Source organism: Brassica rapa, chromosome A05 (assembly GCF_000309985.2).
Source record: "Brassica rapa cultivar Chiifu-401-42 chromosome A05, CAAS_Brap_v3.01, whole genome shotgun sequence".
Classification (NCBI taxonomy): domain Eukaryota; kingdom Viridiplantae; phylum Streptophyta; class Magnoliopsida; order Brassicales; family Brassicaceae; genus Brassica; species Brassica rapa.
In genome coordinates this window covers 7,101,679-7,118,577 of record NC_024799.2, presented here as the reverse complement: position 1 = coordinate 7,118,577, position 16,899 = coordinate 7,101,679, and the positions used below count along the sequence as shown (strand labels likewise).

The window sequence follows — 16,899 nt, the reverse complement described above, 5'->3', positions numbered from 1 at the left end:
AGAAAATAGGATTATCAACACACCGCCACAACTATACAAACACATGATCATTATTTAATCTCCGGCTACAACCATAACTATTCACACATCATCATTCTTGAATCTTCGGCTACAACAACAGTCATGCAAACACATTGTTCTCTTTATGAAGATACAAACTCACAGTGTTATAAATTTTAATCGATATGAAATAGACAAAAATTACTTTAAAAGACAAATACGAAAATTTTGTCAAAAAAGAGAGAGACAAATATGAAACCTTTATATAACAACAAGTCTAAGTTTCTATAATAAATATAATATACATAAATATCTCTTACTAATATAAGGTAAATAAATAAGATTTTTTTTAAAGAGAGTTGCATATAAAAACTATAGAAAAAGAAAGTACGAAACTTGAATCCATGCAAATTATGAGATGGTCACCGCCGCATCACACTTGGATAGAAAAGCATAAACAAATTAAGTGTTCCATAAAAATACAAACCACATAAATACAGGGGATGCTTTTGCTTTGCCTAAACAAAATCATTACACATATCGTTCCAGTGATATGTCATGTATTGACCATAAACAAATACGAATATTGCAATTTTCAAGAATATAGGAGGAAAAAAATGGCAATTCTTCATCAAAGTTCAATAATATATACTTGAATAAAGTGGCTAAGTCATAGACCAAACCTGAATGTTTGCTTCTCGGTTATTATCAGGATTCATGCATATATATGAATGGTTTGAAATATGTTATCTACTGCAGAGCATTTTGTAGTTTATCTGTTAAACATATGTATGAATATATTCATTTTCAGGAAGCTGTAGCAGTCAAGAACGGAGTAGTTTCAGGGAAGAAGTTGAAACGGGAAGGAGAAGTGGTTGTAGATAATTGCAACATCATTGAACGCTGTTTCTAGGAAGAACATCCACACATCCTTAGAGCTATTCATAGAACAGCTGCTTCTTTAATTCAGCTTTGGAGACATGGACACACTTTTTAGCTAGACTTGTTTGTTATCTTGTTTGACACAAAGACAATGAAAAGAGAAAAAATCAATTAACATAAATTCTCCAAGTGTTGTTACAAAGTTACGTATAGAATCTATACAAGTACAAACAGACAGATTTCAAAGAGATGAACAAAACAAAACAAAAGTTACGAGATGGTTCTATCAAGTGACAATGTTGACACAGGAACTAAACCACTGCTCCTTGATGTTTCCTCTGTACAATCCTCACAACTGTGTATTAATTTGCTCTACACCATCTACCACCAAGTAACAAAGCGACAGAACACACTGATACACTGAGACAAAACGACTGAACAAACACGAGATTGAATCCTGGGGGTTTTGGAGGTATAGTCTTCAGCCTTAAGGGTCTATTCAAAACTTTCTTAAACCGTGGCGTCTTTGGTGGAAGAATTTTCACTCTTATTGGCTTCTTCATTATAACCCTAGACTTCATTACAGCCACCGACTTTATCCTACTTCCGGCGCCTGTAACCATCACTCTCTTCTCATCAGAAACTTCCGGAAGAAGAAACGGATGCTTCAACAGCTCCGAAGCACTTCCCCTCTCCACAGGATCTCTTGCGAAACACGTTTGCAGAAACTGCCTTGCCTCCCAAGGAAGAGACTCTGGAATCTCTGGCGCTTTCTCATCCAATAAATGACGCAAAAGCTCGTCCGAGTCCTGGAACGGCCACGGAGACTTTCCTGTGTACATCTCCAACACAACACAACCTAGCGACCACAAGTCTAACGACTTCTCCGCGACGCCGTAGTGAACAGACTCAGGAGACATGTAAAGAGGCGTTCCCAAGTATGGAGAATCAAACTCCCAAAACACCGACTCCTCTCCAGCTTCTGTCGACATCCCAAAGTCTGAAAGCTTCAACTCATACGAAACTTCTTTCGTTACACCAACATCATCACGTGGAAACAAGAGAAGATTGTCCGGTTTGAGATCGCAGTGGACGTATCCGTGATCATGAACAGAGACAAGTCCTTCAAGAATCATACAAGTGAAGTCTCTGATCATCGTATCCGTCAACGACCTTGTTTCCATGAACGAAGTTAAACTTCCGCCAGCTGCGTACTCCATCGACATGTTATAAACTCTTGTTCCGTTATCATTCACACCTCTCTCGAGAGATGTACCATATGTTTGCACAATTCTCGGACAATCTCTAAGTTTAGACAGAATCTGAAACTCGTTGTAGAGAGATTCGAAGTCTTGTGCGTTTGAGCTTTTCACGGCGTGGTAGTATGGCTTCGAGCCGTCGGGTTTAGTGAACTTGATGAGATTGACGGAACCAAACGAACCTTTGCCTAACGACTTCACAAATTTCGTACTTTACTTCGCTGCAATTAAAACCTAGTTAGAGTCTGAATCTTTGATTTGTTGAGAGAGATAAAGAAACTTTTAGAGTTGTGTAATTACGATTAGGATAATAAAAAGGAAATTTTGATTTAAGTATATACTATACACTACTAAATTGAATAACAACCGTCGATCTTATTGATTCGATCTTATTAATCAAACGGTTAGATTCTGGAGATTGAATAACGCGCTGTTGTTACACAGAACATCTACCAAGACTACCATTGGTTCGATGGTTCGATTTTATACCGTTGGCTTAGACGTTCCATGTGCAAAGTCACTTCACGCCCGTCTTGGCCATTGGACTAGCTAGATTATTTGATTATATCATAACAAACCTGATTATTCAAAAACATTATCATTCTTTAAGCTTCGGCTACAACCATAAGTATTCAAATACATCACCACGGCTACGACCATAATTATTCAAATACATCACCAGTTATTCAAGCACAGTGAAGATTTTTAAAAATCCTATTTAATGGTAACATTTTGCTTTTTTTTTTTTAAATTTCCTGATTCAGAATTAGCCGTTTCTAGCATTTTAGATGTCTTATAAACAAATAAAAGTGGGATGCGTTATCTACAGGCTTTGACATAAACTCTTTTCAAACACAAATATCCCTTATATATTAAAAGAGAAGCATTGTAATAAATGCATTCACATTATAATAGACACGTGGCAACTTCACAATGATTTGATAATAAATATGTTAACGCATTCACACTATAATCATAAATGTGTTCACACTATGTATTTTGTATTTTTTTAATATAAAACTCACATATATGGTTCCAATAAAACTCTGAATTTTTCGGTTCGAATAAAAATAGATAACGAATCAAAAGCCAAACTATATATATATATATATGTTTTATTTTTATTGTTTACGGATAAAATTGACTAAAATATTCATAAATTTTGATTTGATTTGTTATCCGTTTTGATTTGAACCAAAAAATCTGGATATTTGAAACTCTACGAAACAAATCAAATACAAAAATACAATATCAAAAAAAAAGCAAATCACAAATACCAATATTTTTAGGAACATCTAATTCGATATGTTATATGCATATATATACATATATATATGTAAAGAATTATATATATATGTGATATATATTATACTTTATATCAGTTTTACAATATTTTTATGAATTAAATTTATTATATTAGGTACTAGAATTTAAAAGGTTATATAATGTTTTATTTTTGTAATAAAATGTTATTATTATATTATTTTTAAAATTTTCTTTTATTTACGAATCAAATCGGATTTTCTTTAAAATTCTAAAACATTTCGGATATCCAAGTCACCGAATATCTAGGTGGCTAAAGATTGAATCGACAAGAATGCTTCCAAATACCTAAATATTTGATATGTGCAACTCCAATTTACGGATATAATTTTATTTTCTTTATATGAAAAATGACTAATGTCAAGGTCTTTTTTATTTTAAATTAATTTTATCTTTCATGTATTATTTTGAACAAAAATATTATTTAATATTAATTAACAATATCTTTATATATTTTTCAACTATTTCTATATACTTTTTACATAAACATACATGTGCACCTTGATATGAGCACCTTCTATCTAAGTATTAAACATACATGTGCACCTTGATGTGAGCACCTTATAACTAAGTATTCACCACAACTGAAGTATCTAATTTTTTTGAAAGTTGAAATATTTTTTCTTAATGCTTCTTTCACCACCGACCAAATTGTAGCGAAATGATTTGTTTTAATAATTTTTTTTATTTTTCTTAAACTATTATCTGTTTAAAAACTATAATATGAAACTATTGGTTCGACATGACGACTATCTAAAATTCATAATATGAAAATAAACAAATAATATTAATTTTTGGTTTTTCCTGGAAAAAACCAAAAAATCAAACATTTTAACCGAATAAACTAAAATGAATAATAATTTAAAATAATAGTTATATTTTAGAAGATTAAAAACAAAACAAAAACGTAAAACCTAACCAATATCCAGATTAAACAGATTTAATATCTTTTTATTAAAAATAACGAAACTAATAATTACATCCACCGCGCAAGGCGCGGATTATTACCTAGTAATGTTATTATGAAACACTAATCATTAGTTTTTAACTTGTTCTAAATGTATAAAATAATATATGTAAATCCTCAATCGACAAAAAAAAATTGGCTAAAATTTAATTGACCTGAATATACAAAAGTCACTTAAAAACTAAAAAATATAAAATCTATAGAAAATGAAAGTGCTAAACTTGAATCCATGCTAATTAGTAACGAGATGGTCGTGCTCGTCACACGCTTGGACAGAAAACTATAAACGATGTTAGTGTTTCATAAAAATTAAAAATACAAATTACATATGCAGAACGCTTTGCCTAAACAATATCATTACCCCCATTTGGTTTCAATGATATTCTCATCTGGATATGTATTGACCATAAACAAATACGAATATTGCAATTCTCAAGAATACATCGACATTAGGAAAAAATGTCAATTCTTTTCGATTTTTTTTTGTTTGTTGCAAAATTACCAAAAACTTTGTCCGTTATTCATTTGTCCCGTACACGTAATCAATTTAGTTGGAGAAGACCCGGTACGATATAAACCGGCCACAGACAACCCGGGTCAACCGAATGAAGGTTAGTTAAACAACCCTAGGCATTTAAATACTCTATTTTTTCCTCTCAACCCCTCGCCTACCATCGTCTTCTTCCTCCTCATTCTCCGCCATTGTTGTAGCTCTAAAACCTCAACTGAATCTCCCATACTCAATTGAGAGCTCTCTCTAGGTCTGTTGTACGGAACATTCCAAATCGAATCAACCTGCTCCTCTAGTGGTTTCTCGATTTCCAAACTCCCCGGAGGATGGATCTGCCAAGCCTCGCTTTGATCCTCCGAGCCGCCGCGCTCAGCCCCAATCCCGATGAACGCAAAGCTTCTGAGCAGCAACTCAATCAGGTCTTACTTGAATTCTCTAGAGATGTATATACGTTTGTTAGTTTTTGAATCGATACTAGATTAGATTCATTGGTTTCTGATGCGTTGTTCTCTTCTCTTAACAGTTGCAGCACACGCCACAGCACTTGGTGAGATTGTTGCAGATAGCCGTGGATGGGAACTGTGACATGGCAGTGCGTCAGATTGCTAGTATTCAGTTCAAGAACTTCATTGCTAAGAACTGGTCACCTGATGATTCTGGTAAATAATAATATTATTTTCTGTGATTATCAGAAGCTGTTAGGTTGATTCGTGTATCTAACGGTGCAGGAGAGCAGCCGATGATATTGCAAAGCGACAAAGAATTGGTGAGGGACAACATCCTCGTCTATGTCACCCAAGTTCCGACCTTACTCAGGTAAATTTGTCTGCTCAAGGTCTGATTGGTGGAAAGATGCTAGATAGTCTACAAGCTGATAGTCCCCACTTTGCAGAAGGCTAATATATGTATCATGCATGTTTGTATGTGTCTTTTGCATTATCCTTAACTGCTAGATATCCTGAAACAGTGAATTGTGGATGATATTTTCCGAATTTAGATTTTTTTTCTCTCAACTTCAATCATAATTATGTTTCTCTTCCTTATTTTATGATCCAGATCACAACTTGGAGAGTCCCTCAAGACAATCATATATGCTGACTACCCAGAGCAATGGCCACGGCTTCTAGATTGGGTGAAGTACAACTTGCAAAATCAACAAATTTATGGAGCTTTGTTTGTGTTACGGATACTCTCCAGGAAATATGAGTAAGTAACACAAATTTGACTGTTTCAGTGTAGCACACGAGTAAAAACTTTAGGTGTTAAGTTGGTAACCACTCTTGAGTGAAAAAAATTACAGGAAGAGGCAATCGTTTTGTACAAGGAATGTTAAGATGATGTTTAGAAAGTGTACTATTAGAATACATGATGCCAATTGCTCTTTCAAACGAAATTCGGAATGTCTTGTGAAGTTTAGATGAGTTCCAGCCCAGGAACGAAAAGTGTTCATTACGAATCGACATGACAATCTCATTTTTTAAGCATCCTAGCAGTAAATCTAGATGCGCTGCATTATTTTGATTCTGTTTCGTAATTTTGATTTCTAGGTTCAAGTCAGACGAGGAGCGGACACCAGTTTCCCGCATTGTGGAGGAGACATTTCCTCTACTTTTGACTATTTTTAATGGACTTATCCAGATAGAAAATCCCTCACTCGAGATAGCAGAGTTAATGAAGCTGATATGCAAAATATTTTGGTCATCAATATATGTAAGTCGGTAACGAGATCATACTGGCAATTGGCAAATTTGCTAGTCGATAAATAAATAAAAGAAGGGATCGCTAGGCTTACTGAAGCCGTCCCTGTTATTGTTTCTTTCCAAAGATTCATCACATGATTCATTTTGTACTATTTTTATGTGGCAGCTGGAGCTCCCAAAGCAATTATTTGATATTAACGTATTCAATGCCTGGATGGTTCTGTTCTTGAGTGTTTCGGAGCGTCCTGTTCCAGTTGAAGGTCAGCCTATGGATCCGGAACTTAGAAAATCTTGGGGCTGGTGGAAGGTCAAGAAGTGGACAGTGCACATCTTAAACAGGATCTATAGTCGGTATGTCTCTGAAGTTAATATATTAATCAAAAGTACTCTTGGAAGGTCCATTAAATTTTGGTGAGCATTCGTTGTCATAGGTTTGGAGACCCAAAACTTCAAACTCCAGAAAACAAGCCTTTCGCCCAAATGTTTCAAAAAAATTATGCCGGCAGAATTTTGGAAGGCCACCTAAATTGTCTGAATACTATTCGTGTTGGAGGTTATCTTCCCGACAGAGTTACCAATCTTCTCCTTCAGTACTTAAGTAACAGGTTTGTCTTACTGTTCCTTGTGCTCTAGGTTTGTTAGCATACTTGTCTACATTCAGTGTGCCCCCACTTGGTTGACGTCAATTCTCCTTTCCCTGGCATTATAGATTTGATTTTTGGTAAAGGATTGAACGGTATTGATTTTAATTAGAATACTCTATATGTTTATATGTTTTTTGTTGTAATTTTACACATTCTGCCTCTTGGCATGTATTATAATGTATCTTGCCATCTTCCCTGCAGCTTAAATAAATAAAACTCTACTACTGTATTTTACATATGTGGCATTTCTCGTTGAGGGAGTTCTTAAGTCCTGACAGTAATTCATTGTATCTGCAGCATTTCAAAGAGTAGCATGTACAAATTGCTGCTACCTCGGCTGGATGTTCTGCTTTTTGAGATTGTTTTCCCTCTAATGTGCTTTAACGACTCTGATCAAAAACTTTGGGAGGAAGACCCACATGAATACGTGAGGAAGGGTTACAGTAAGTATTAAAAATAGTGACTTTCTTGAGAAGTCAAACATATTATATTTAATGAAATTTGTTGGGCTGCACTGCAGATATCATTGAAGACCTGTACAGTCCGCGAACAGCGTCTATGGATTTTGTAAATGAATTGGTTCGAAAACGTGGGAAAGATAACCTCCCAAAGTTTGTTCAGTTTGTTGTAGGGATCTTCAGGAGGTATTCCATTTGAGCTCTTCCGTTTCAATCTTCTTCTTTCAGTTGTGTCCTGTTGAGAACTTGTTTTTTCCACTGTTGGTAGTTATGACGAAGCTCCTGCTCAACATAAGCCATATCGTCAAAAAGATGGCGCTATGCTTGCTGTTGGAGCTCTTTGTGATAAACTGAAGCAAACTGATCCCTATAAATCTGAACTAGAGCATATGTTGGTACAACATATTTTTCCTGAATTCAGTAGTCCAGCTGGACATCTTAGAGCAAAGGTATTCATTGTTTTGGCTTAAATTTGTAATTGATACCTCATCAATCCATGGTTTCCATGATAGGGGTTCTGTTGTATTTCTCAATTTGTTTGAGAACTCAGTATTGCTTAAAAAAAATATTTAACAACAGAAGAAAAATGATAAACTGTTGTGATATTTAGGTGACTGTTGCGATGTTGTCGATACATTAGGATGTATTTCCTGTTTTATTTCCAGTATTAGATAGTAATAGTATACTCTTTTGGAGCCCCTTGATCTGTTTAACGATTGAGTTTTTGGATGTAGGCTGCATGGGTAGCTGGACAGTATGCCCACATCAACTTCTCAGATCAGAACAACTTTCGCAAAGCATTGCACAGTGTTGTTTCGGGAATGCGTGATCCTGATCTCCCTGTCCGTGTTGATTCAGTTTTTGCATTACGTTCATTTGTTGAGGCCTGCAATGGTATGTGATTTTCTCCTGCATATCAATCAATCTGTTTGCACTTGTGCATTGTCTTCTCGATTGTGTGTTGGTTTATATATGTCTAATTAAAACTGTCTGGTCAAACTTGCAGATTTGAATGAGATACGCCCAATCCTCCCTCAGTTACTTGATGGTAGGTAACCTTGGTTTTAAAAACTAGATAGTCAGTATCGTTGAATTAAACTAATGCTTTCACTTACTGGTGATCTTGCTCCTATCAGAATTTTTCAAACTCATGAATGAGGTAGAGAATGAAGACCTTGTTTTTACGTTGGAGACCATTGTCGATAAGTTTGGTGAGGAGATGGCTCCTTATGCTTTTGGATTATGCCAAAATCTGGTAAGGAAATCAGCTCTCTCATTTGTATAGATTTATTGAACGTTTGTAGTTTGAACTTTGAGATATATGTATTTCTGCCTCTCCTTTTTCTCAGGCGGCTGCATTTTGGAGGTGCTTAAACACGTCAGAAGCCAGTGATGATCTAGATGACGTGGGAGCTTTAGCTGCAGTCGGTTGTTTGCGTGCCATAAGTACAATCCTTGAATCTGTTAGCAGTCTTCCTCAGCTTTTTGTTGAGATAGAGCCAACGATACTTCCAATAATGCAGAAAATGTTGACCGCTGATGGCCAAGGTAAATTTGATGTTTAAATCATTTCTTTACTTTTCTCATTTTAGCTCTGGTCCTTAGTTTGTTGACGAGCTTAAGTTGTATTGTATCTGGATGCTGAACTTTTGGACTGATTTGTTAGCCATTTTGATTCATTCCATTACTATGCATTTCTAGATAGTTTTATATTATCCATTACTTTTTTTTTGTGAGCCTTTTGCTACGTGTGTAATATCAGATCTCAAGATCACTCATTTCCTTTTCCAGCTATTTTTTATTGGTACTAAAGCATCCTCCTATGTGATTTGGCAGACGTATTCGAAGAAGTTTTGGAGATTGCATCATACATCACCTTTTATTCACCTAACATTTCATTGGGCATGTGGAGTCTCTGGCCATTAATGGTGGAAGCCTTGGTCGATTGGGCAATTGATTTCTTTCCAAGTATGGCTTCTCTCGTATCTGTTTTCTGTATAGTTTAACCTTCATGTCAATCTTTTTTGCTACATACACTAAGCTATTTTTTTTGGAAATGTAGATATTTTGGTTCCAATGGACAACTTTATATCGAGGGGAACTGCTCATTTCCTCACTTGCAAGGAGCCCAACTATCAGCAAAGTCTATTTACTGTTCTTTCAACTGTAAGTATAAGGTTATGGAATTATGAATGATAGATTCTCACTTTATCATTTTATCCATGCCTATACTGGTAGGAAGTATTTGGCCTCTAGCATATTGGGCAAACACAAAAATACATATTCAGCATTAAATATGACAAATCTTCCTACAGTAGTATCGAGATGTTATACATATATAAGCACCTCTCATGTTTCTCTATTCACAAGCAAATCACTCATTAGCCTGCATAACTAATTTATGTGTCACTTTTCTGTTTCTACAGCTTATGACCGACAGAAACATAGAAGACAGTGATATTGAGTCTGCTCCAAAGCTTATTGAAGTTGTTTTCCAGAATTGCAAAGGGCAGGTGGATCAGTGGGTTGAACCATATCTTCGGCTCACGATTGATAGGTTACAACGAGCGGAGACTTCGTACCTAAAATCTCTTCTTATTCAAGTGGTAAGAACTGTCTGGAGAATTTGTTAGCATGATGTCATTCCAACTTACAATTTTATTTCTTTAATCATCACAATGTCACAATATGAAATTATGAATCAGTTGAGATTGCATTGAATTGATGGTTACGATGGGTTGAGCTTTAGTTTGTAGTGAACCACCATTATTGCATTTAAAATTTTTGCTATCTTGATCATTTTCTAAAAGAAAATTATGATTTATATTCGCAGGTGGCAAACATGCTTTACTACAATCCAGGTTTGACGCTTGGTGTGTTGCATAACACAGGACTTGCTTCTACTGTGTTTGATCATTGGTTCCAGATGTTGCAACAAAAAAGAAAGAGTGGCCTGCCAGCAAATTTCAAAAGGTATCTTTGATGCTTGTTATTATCTCCTATCTTGTTATGGTAAACTTACAAATGTAATGGTGTTACTTTAATTTTTCTCACTGTGATTAGCTGATAAAGTGGTTGTTCTTTTTATACCAGGGAACACGATAAAAAGGTTTGCTGCTTGGGTTTGACTTCATTACTTGCTCTCCCGGGTGGTCAATTCCCCGACGAAGCGCTGCAGCGTGTTTTCAGGGCAACACTTGATCTTCTAGTTGCATATAAGAATCAGATAGCTGGTATGTTGTGCTTATGATACATTTTCTCTCCACTTGGTCTGGTAACATTTACGACTATTCCCTTTCCCGTATTAATCGCAGAAGCAGCAAAGGAGACAGAAGTAGATTATGAGAATGAGTTGAATGGACTCGAGAGTGATGAAGACGATGATGATGATGGTTCTGATGGGGAGATGGGGATGGATGATACCGAGGACGGAGATGAAGCAGAAAGCAAGAAACTGAAGAAGTTAGCTGCACAGGTTTGTCAAATGCTTTGTTTAGACATCCCTTGCCAACTATGATTTTTTTCTTTCTTTCGGAATTGATTGTTTCCCTACTCGCTTGTCCATTTCATAGGCAAAGGCCTTCGGATATGATGATGAAGATGACGATGATTCTGATGATGATGACTTTAGCGACGAAGAAGAGTTCCAGTCACCCATCGATGAGGTGGATGCCTTTGTATTCTTTGTCGACGCAATCAGAGGTACTGCTATATAAAATCTTCTGATCACCATTCTCGAGCAGACAATACTATATCACCAGTGTACATATTTGCTTAATCGCATCCTTGCCCTTTGAACAGTTATGCAGGCGTCAGATGCGCAGAGGTTTCAGAACCTTAACCAGTCACTGGACTTCAATTATCAGGCGATCGCAAACGGAATAGCACAGCACGCAGAGGTGAGAAGAGTGGAGATGGAGAAAGAGAAGCAAAAGAAGGCAGCAGAAGCTGCTGCTACTCCTGTTCCTGCTATATGATCTCTTAAGCTTGGATGATCGAAGCGGTAGTGTGTCTGATAAGCACAAAGCAATTCATTTTGGTGAGATTCTCGTTCATACATACATTCAGCATTGCCTCGTGCTTCCAAGTTAGAAGTTTGCATGTTTTGTGCTTATAGTCTGAAGAGAAGGTTTTGGTGTGTTACGTTGTGAAACCGTGTGTTACGGTCAGAAGGTTTGCATGTTTTGGTAAGATTGATTGAAGATGATGATGGAGTCTCTTATAGTCTGAAGAGAAGGTTTTGGTGTGTTACGTTGTGTCTCTGTCTTGCGTGGGGGATTTTTGTGTACTCTTTTATCCATATGCTTGCTGCTGCACACACATTGTGTCTTGTCTTTTTGGGATTAGATTTTTAGGAAAGATTATATTGAACTTTTGATCTCATACAGAGATCAGCAAAGGTCATCACACAGGTTGTACGACCATTCTTTCATAAAGTGAAAATTATTCTGTCAGTCGGAAGTTTCTTTAATGTGTTTTTACTTTTTAGTAATCAATTAATGTGTTCACTTTTCTTGATTAACTGGAAAAAAAGTATCTAGTCATCGTAAAAAGTCGTCGCCTTCTCTACAAGAGATAAAATAAACAAAAGAAGAAAATTATGAATTACTTTGTAGAGAGTAGTAACAAATGAATAAATAGATAGAACCAAAATGAGATGAGATCATGAGGAAGAACAACAAGAGAAACCGAACACTTGACTGGATCCCTTATTGTCGTCTTTCACCAGACTTACTCGGTTGTTGGAACCCAGTTGAGTTTTATATGTGTCGGAGTTGAGTTGTTTCCGGCTAATATTGGTGTAGATGTCTCGGATCACCATCTCAAAAGCAGTTTTAACGTTTGTTGAATCGAGAGCTGATGTTTCCATGAAGAATAATCCTTGAGTTTCTGCCAGGGCCTTGCCTTCTTCCACGCTCACCGCTCTCATACTTTCTAGGTCGCACTTGTTTCCCACCAGCATCCTCGCCACCGTTGTATCCGAATGTGCTGCACAAAACAAAAAACAGACAACAAACTTTTACCAAAGTAACCATTCAAATCAAAACTGAACATATGAATCTTTACCCTGTTTACTCAAACTTAGGAAAATGTAAGACTAGTATATGTCCATCCACCTAATGAGAATCAAGATGAAGTTAAAGTAAGTAGACTGGGCATTGTTTTATGCTACTTTTTTTAACGACTAATTAAGAGGTTTTAACTCCGTAAATCAAATACATTTTATAGCGCGAGATCTATACCATGTTAAATTAAATTTACTTTGAAGATAATATGCCTCCCTACTAGACTTACACTTGCGATATCTTAAATTTCTACTAGGTGATCTAAAAGTTTTAACCAGTATGCCAACTACTCATTAGTTATATTACCCTACTTTCTTCTTATAGAAAGTGAAACAAAAATTTACCAGCTCTCTCTTGTTTATTTTCTAATATCCAAAGATCTTCTTTTTTTCTCGCTGTCTAAAGAGAGATTCAAGAAGTAAACTGTGGTTGTTCTAGCTTAGGCCACTTTACTTGTGGGCTAAGAAACACAAATATCTTCATAAAAACTTTAGTCTAAAATAGTCCATACATTAGTTAGATAAACTAAATCCACCAAATGTGGAGAAGAAAGTCAAGAAAATTCTACCAAATAAAAGTTGGGTTGAATTAAAATCCTTTGTTTGACCCAATTTTTTATTAAAAGATTTAGCTTCTATGAATTGTTATTGGTTTAATACAGTATACTACTAACTGAAAATTAGAAGATTAGTTTGTATGAATCGCCATTGCAGTTAATAGTATGTTTCTTTAAGTAATGATAAAAATACATATACATACGGCAGTGTTTCAGTTATCGTCAGATATAAGGACCTAATTAGTTAAACCTTACAATATTCAGAATCATTTCAGAGAGATTAGTCAAAGAAAAGAGATGTATATAAAATCAACCAGCAGAGTGAATCTAGCTAGCAACGGAGACTTACTCTTGAGCTCATCGAGCCAACGTCCGACACTCTCAAAGGTGGTACGACGGCTGATGTCGTAAACAACGAATGCTCCGACAGCGCCGCGGTAATAAGCGGAGGTAACGGCACGGAAGCGTTCTTGACCAGCAGTATCCCAAATCTGAGCTCTGACCTCCTTGCCTTCGATTTCCATGCTCTGCGTCTGAAACTCGACGCCGATCGTGGCTTTAGAATGGGCGTTGAACTCGTTACGTGCGTAGCGAGACAGAAGGTTCGATTTCCCGACGGCCGAGTCGCCGATTATCACAATCTTGAAGAGATACTCCTCTCCTCCTTCATCATCCGACGACATCTTTGTTCGTGATTTCTAGAAACAGAGATGCGACTGGTTTTACGTTTTAGGGAGAGAGAGAGAGTCGGAGGTTTGTGTGAAAGAGACAAGCTGGCAAGGGCCAAGGAGGACATACTGCGCATGAAGTGGTTCAAATTATTTTCTCATTATTGTTTTAATTATGTGCCGTGAAGTTCGGTGGAATTATAACTTATTAACAAATATAGATTATTAGAGAAAATGCGTTCAAATATGTTATGTTTACGGTTTACCCAAACAAAGCCCATAATTAATGATGTTAAAGTGGGTCAGGCTTTAGAGAGAGCTTTGTCTATGTAAATAAAAATGTGTTTACGGTCTGCTGTCAATTGTTAGCATAAAGTATAAAGATGACTAATTAATATTTATACGATTGGGTTGAACAATCCAGACAGATTAAAAAAACGAATGTACATAGAGACAGGTTTTTATTACATAATTACTAGATTCGGTGTCCGCGCTACGCGCGGATAACATGTTCAAATTAAGAAAATTTATATTTTTGATTAGTAGTTTTTAGTTTAAGAAAGTGTTTGTTAATTTTGTGTGTTGTAGATTTAACCATGGAGTTTTTATTTGAATGTGATGCGCGGTGATCAGTTTTTCTTTTCTAAACAAAAGTAAGTTTGAATAATATATTGTGTTGAGCAATCAAATTTCATAGGAGAAAAGAGTATTTTTGAGTATTGAGTTGTGTCGTTTGCTATCAGGCTTAGGATAGCAGTTTATTCGTCTTTTAGAAGCGTTGTATGATATCAATGTCGGTGTCAAAGTAAAAGTGCGATCATGATGTGGTCGTGAATGATAGTTTTCCTGTATAAGTGTAATATTTGTAAGTATTTAGTTTGACATTAACTTTTTGTTTAGTTTATTACTTTCATGTAACCTTGGAATGATACTTGTGATGATTACGATTTGGTTTTTCCTGGTAGATATGCGATTTAACTCCCTGAAATTAGCCGCCTCGTTGTCCCATATGGTTAGACGTACCATTTTGGATCTACAAAAAATTATTGTATTATATATTTATTGCTTAAAACAAATATTATTTAATAAAATGTTATTACCTGTGTAAACGCAATCCAATCCAATCTAAAGGGAACGTTATCCAGTTCACACAGTTCAAAACTAAATAGTTTGACAGTATAAATAAGTAATTGTCCAAAGGGAATAGAGTTTGGTAGCTAACGAAAAGGAATAAAAATAAGATAAGACGTAGACGATGTCTGCGAAGTATATTGTGAATGGTCTTGTAGAGATGGCATTTTCTATTGCGAGCGGGCCTATTATTATAAAATAATTTTGTTAGTACATATTCATTATTGAGTTCGGAGAGTTTTGGTCGGCAAATTTACTGGTTACTTGCATCTTAGGGTATAGAAATTTGTTCGTGATTCCGGGGAATCTGCTCTGGGTGAGCATCTGATCGTGATTCTGGGGGAGAGAGAAAGGAATTTAGTATTTTTGGATTGTGTTGTGAATTGTGTTGCAAAATAATATTTTTTTAGGGGAGCGAGGTAGACCGTTGTATATTTTTTTGTAGACTATGTTTTTAACTCTTCCTATCTTTTGATCCTTTCCTTGTATAATTTTGAGGCCTGTCTGGGTAATAACTCGGTAAAAAGCAACATAGAGCTGTCCATGGGTGAAAACGGGTTGTGGCAAATACAATAAGACACATTTCAAACTCTAACCCTAACTTTTATTAATTGTCATTGCGTAACATAGCCTGATTGGAAATTGCCGCCTTTCAAGGGTTAATGGATGTTTAGTTACTGATTCCGATAGTATGATTCTTGGAAGGTCCACTTTATATCCAATATGAGAGCCTGTAACTATTTCACCTCTAATAACACACTCACCTAGGTAAGGAACAATCAGACGTGTTCCATTGCATAACCCTTTCTTTTGATTTAAATTCCTTAGAAGCATGAAAGGGCACCCATTTTCAATGTAAGCTTATTCCACTTTCAATGTAATTTTTAATATATTTAGGGTATTAATGTCATTTTACTTATTAAATTTAGTAAAATGAAAGATTTTAGTGTGATGTGGTTATTTAGGGTTATAATTAACGGGTGGGGATTTGAGATTTAGATTTAAAATTGTATAAAATAAAAAATAAATATTTTAAATTTTCAAAGTAGTTTCAATAACTAACGACATAATTTCTATATATATTATTCATTCTCATTATGTATACTATTGTAATTATCATAAAACTACAAAATAAAAGCTAACAAAAGTTTGTACGTAACATCATGCAATGTTAGTTACGTAATTATTTTTTTTTAAGACAAAGCAGATGGAAAATTTTATGAATATCATATAATTTTCATTTTTTATATTTTAGTTCTTCGGTTTTCATGTCAGATGTTCTACTACCCTTAACAAAAACAAAATATATTTTAATATTATTAGATTTATATGTTATATGTTATATTCAAATACTAAGAATCATATATGGAACAATAAACTTGCTATCTGTATAAAAAATGGGCTGGGCCTGCGAATGAAATAGAATCGACAAAGGGCTGGGTAAATAGGCTGGGCTGCGAAACGGGATCGAGACAGCTGCATGATGGGTCAAAAGGGCTGCAAAGCTGATTAATTTTTTAAAAATCCAAGTCCAATCTAGAATGACATGGCATTTTGGTTGGATGAGAATATTTGTGCCTATGTGGCATAGCTTAAAAAGCCCCAATTTAGTTGCTATTATATAGTAGGATGTTCATTACTTTTCAAAGCTAGAGTTTGATTTGTGCCCGCACGAGCGTTTAGTTAAACTTCTATATAAATATGTATTTGTTATATATGATTGGTTCTATATAT

At 35.5% G+C, this 16,899-nt stretch overlaps 3 protein-coding genes across 3 annotated transcripts; 1 reads left to right on the top strand and 2 right to left on the bottom strand.

Annotated features, from left to right (window-relative positions):
* Positions 1–1,206: 1,206 nt before the first annotated feature.
* Positions 1,207–2,650, bottom strand: LOC103867857 (mitogen-activated protein kinase kinase kinase 17). The gene is made up of 2 exons (XM_009145941.2): positions 2,631–2,650; positions 1,207–2,352 (listed from the first exon to the last, which is right to left on the bottom strand). Exons 1-2 carry the CDS (start codon positions 2,648–2,650, stop codon positions 1,245–1,247), a joined length of 1,128 nt encoding a protein of 375 aa, XP_009144189.1. The 3' UTR covers positions 1,207–1,244.
* A 2,423-nt stretch (positions 2,651–5,073) lies between these two features.
* Positions 5,074–12,198, top strand: LOC103867710 (importin beta-like SAD2). The gene is made up of 22 exons (XM_018658992.2): positions 5,074–5,361; positions 5,466–5,601; positions 5,671–5,758; positions 5,999–6,148; positions 6,490–6,652; positions 6,809–6,993; positions 7,074–7,247; positions 7,584–7,729; positions 7,807–7,930; positions 8,013–8,193; positions 8,479–8,638; positions 8,751–8,792; positions 8,881–8,999; positions 9,094–9,292; positions 9,581–9,712; positions 9,807–9,910; positions 10,171–10,350; positions 10,578–10,717; positions 10,838–10,977; positions 11,059–11,219; positions 11,317–11,446; positions 11,546–12,198. Exons 1-22 carry the CDS (start codon positions 5,269–5,271, stop codon positions 11,719–11,721), a joined length of 3,123 nt encoding a protein of 1,040 aa, XP_018514508.2. The 5' UTR covers positions 5,074–5,268; the 3' UTR covers positions 11,722–12,198.
* Positions 12,199–12,325: 127 nt separating this feature from the next.
* On the bottom strand, positions 12,326–16,666 carry LOC103867712 (ras-related protein RABA5d). Its single transcript, XM_009145809.2, has 2 exons — positions 13,716–16,666; positions 12,326–12,733 (listed from the first exon to the last, which is right to left on the bottom strand). The coding sequence occupies exons 1-2, from the start codon at positions 14,047–14,049 to the stop codon at positions 12,408–12,410; spliced, it is 660 nt and encodes a 219-aa protein (XP_009144057.1). The 5' UTR covers positions 14,050–16,666; the 3' UTR covers positions 12,326–12,407.
* Positions 16,667–16,899: the final 233 nt, after the last annotated feature.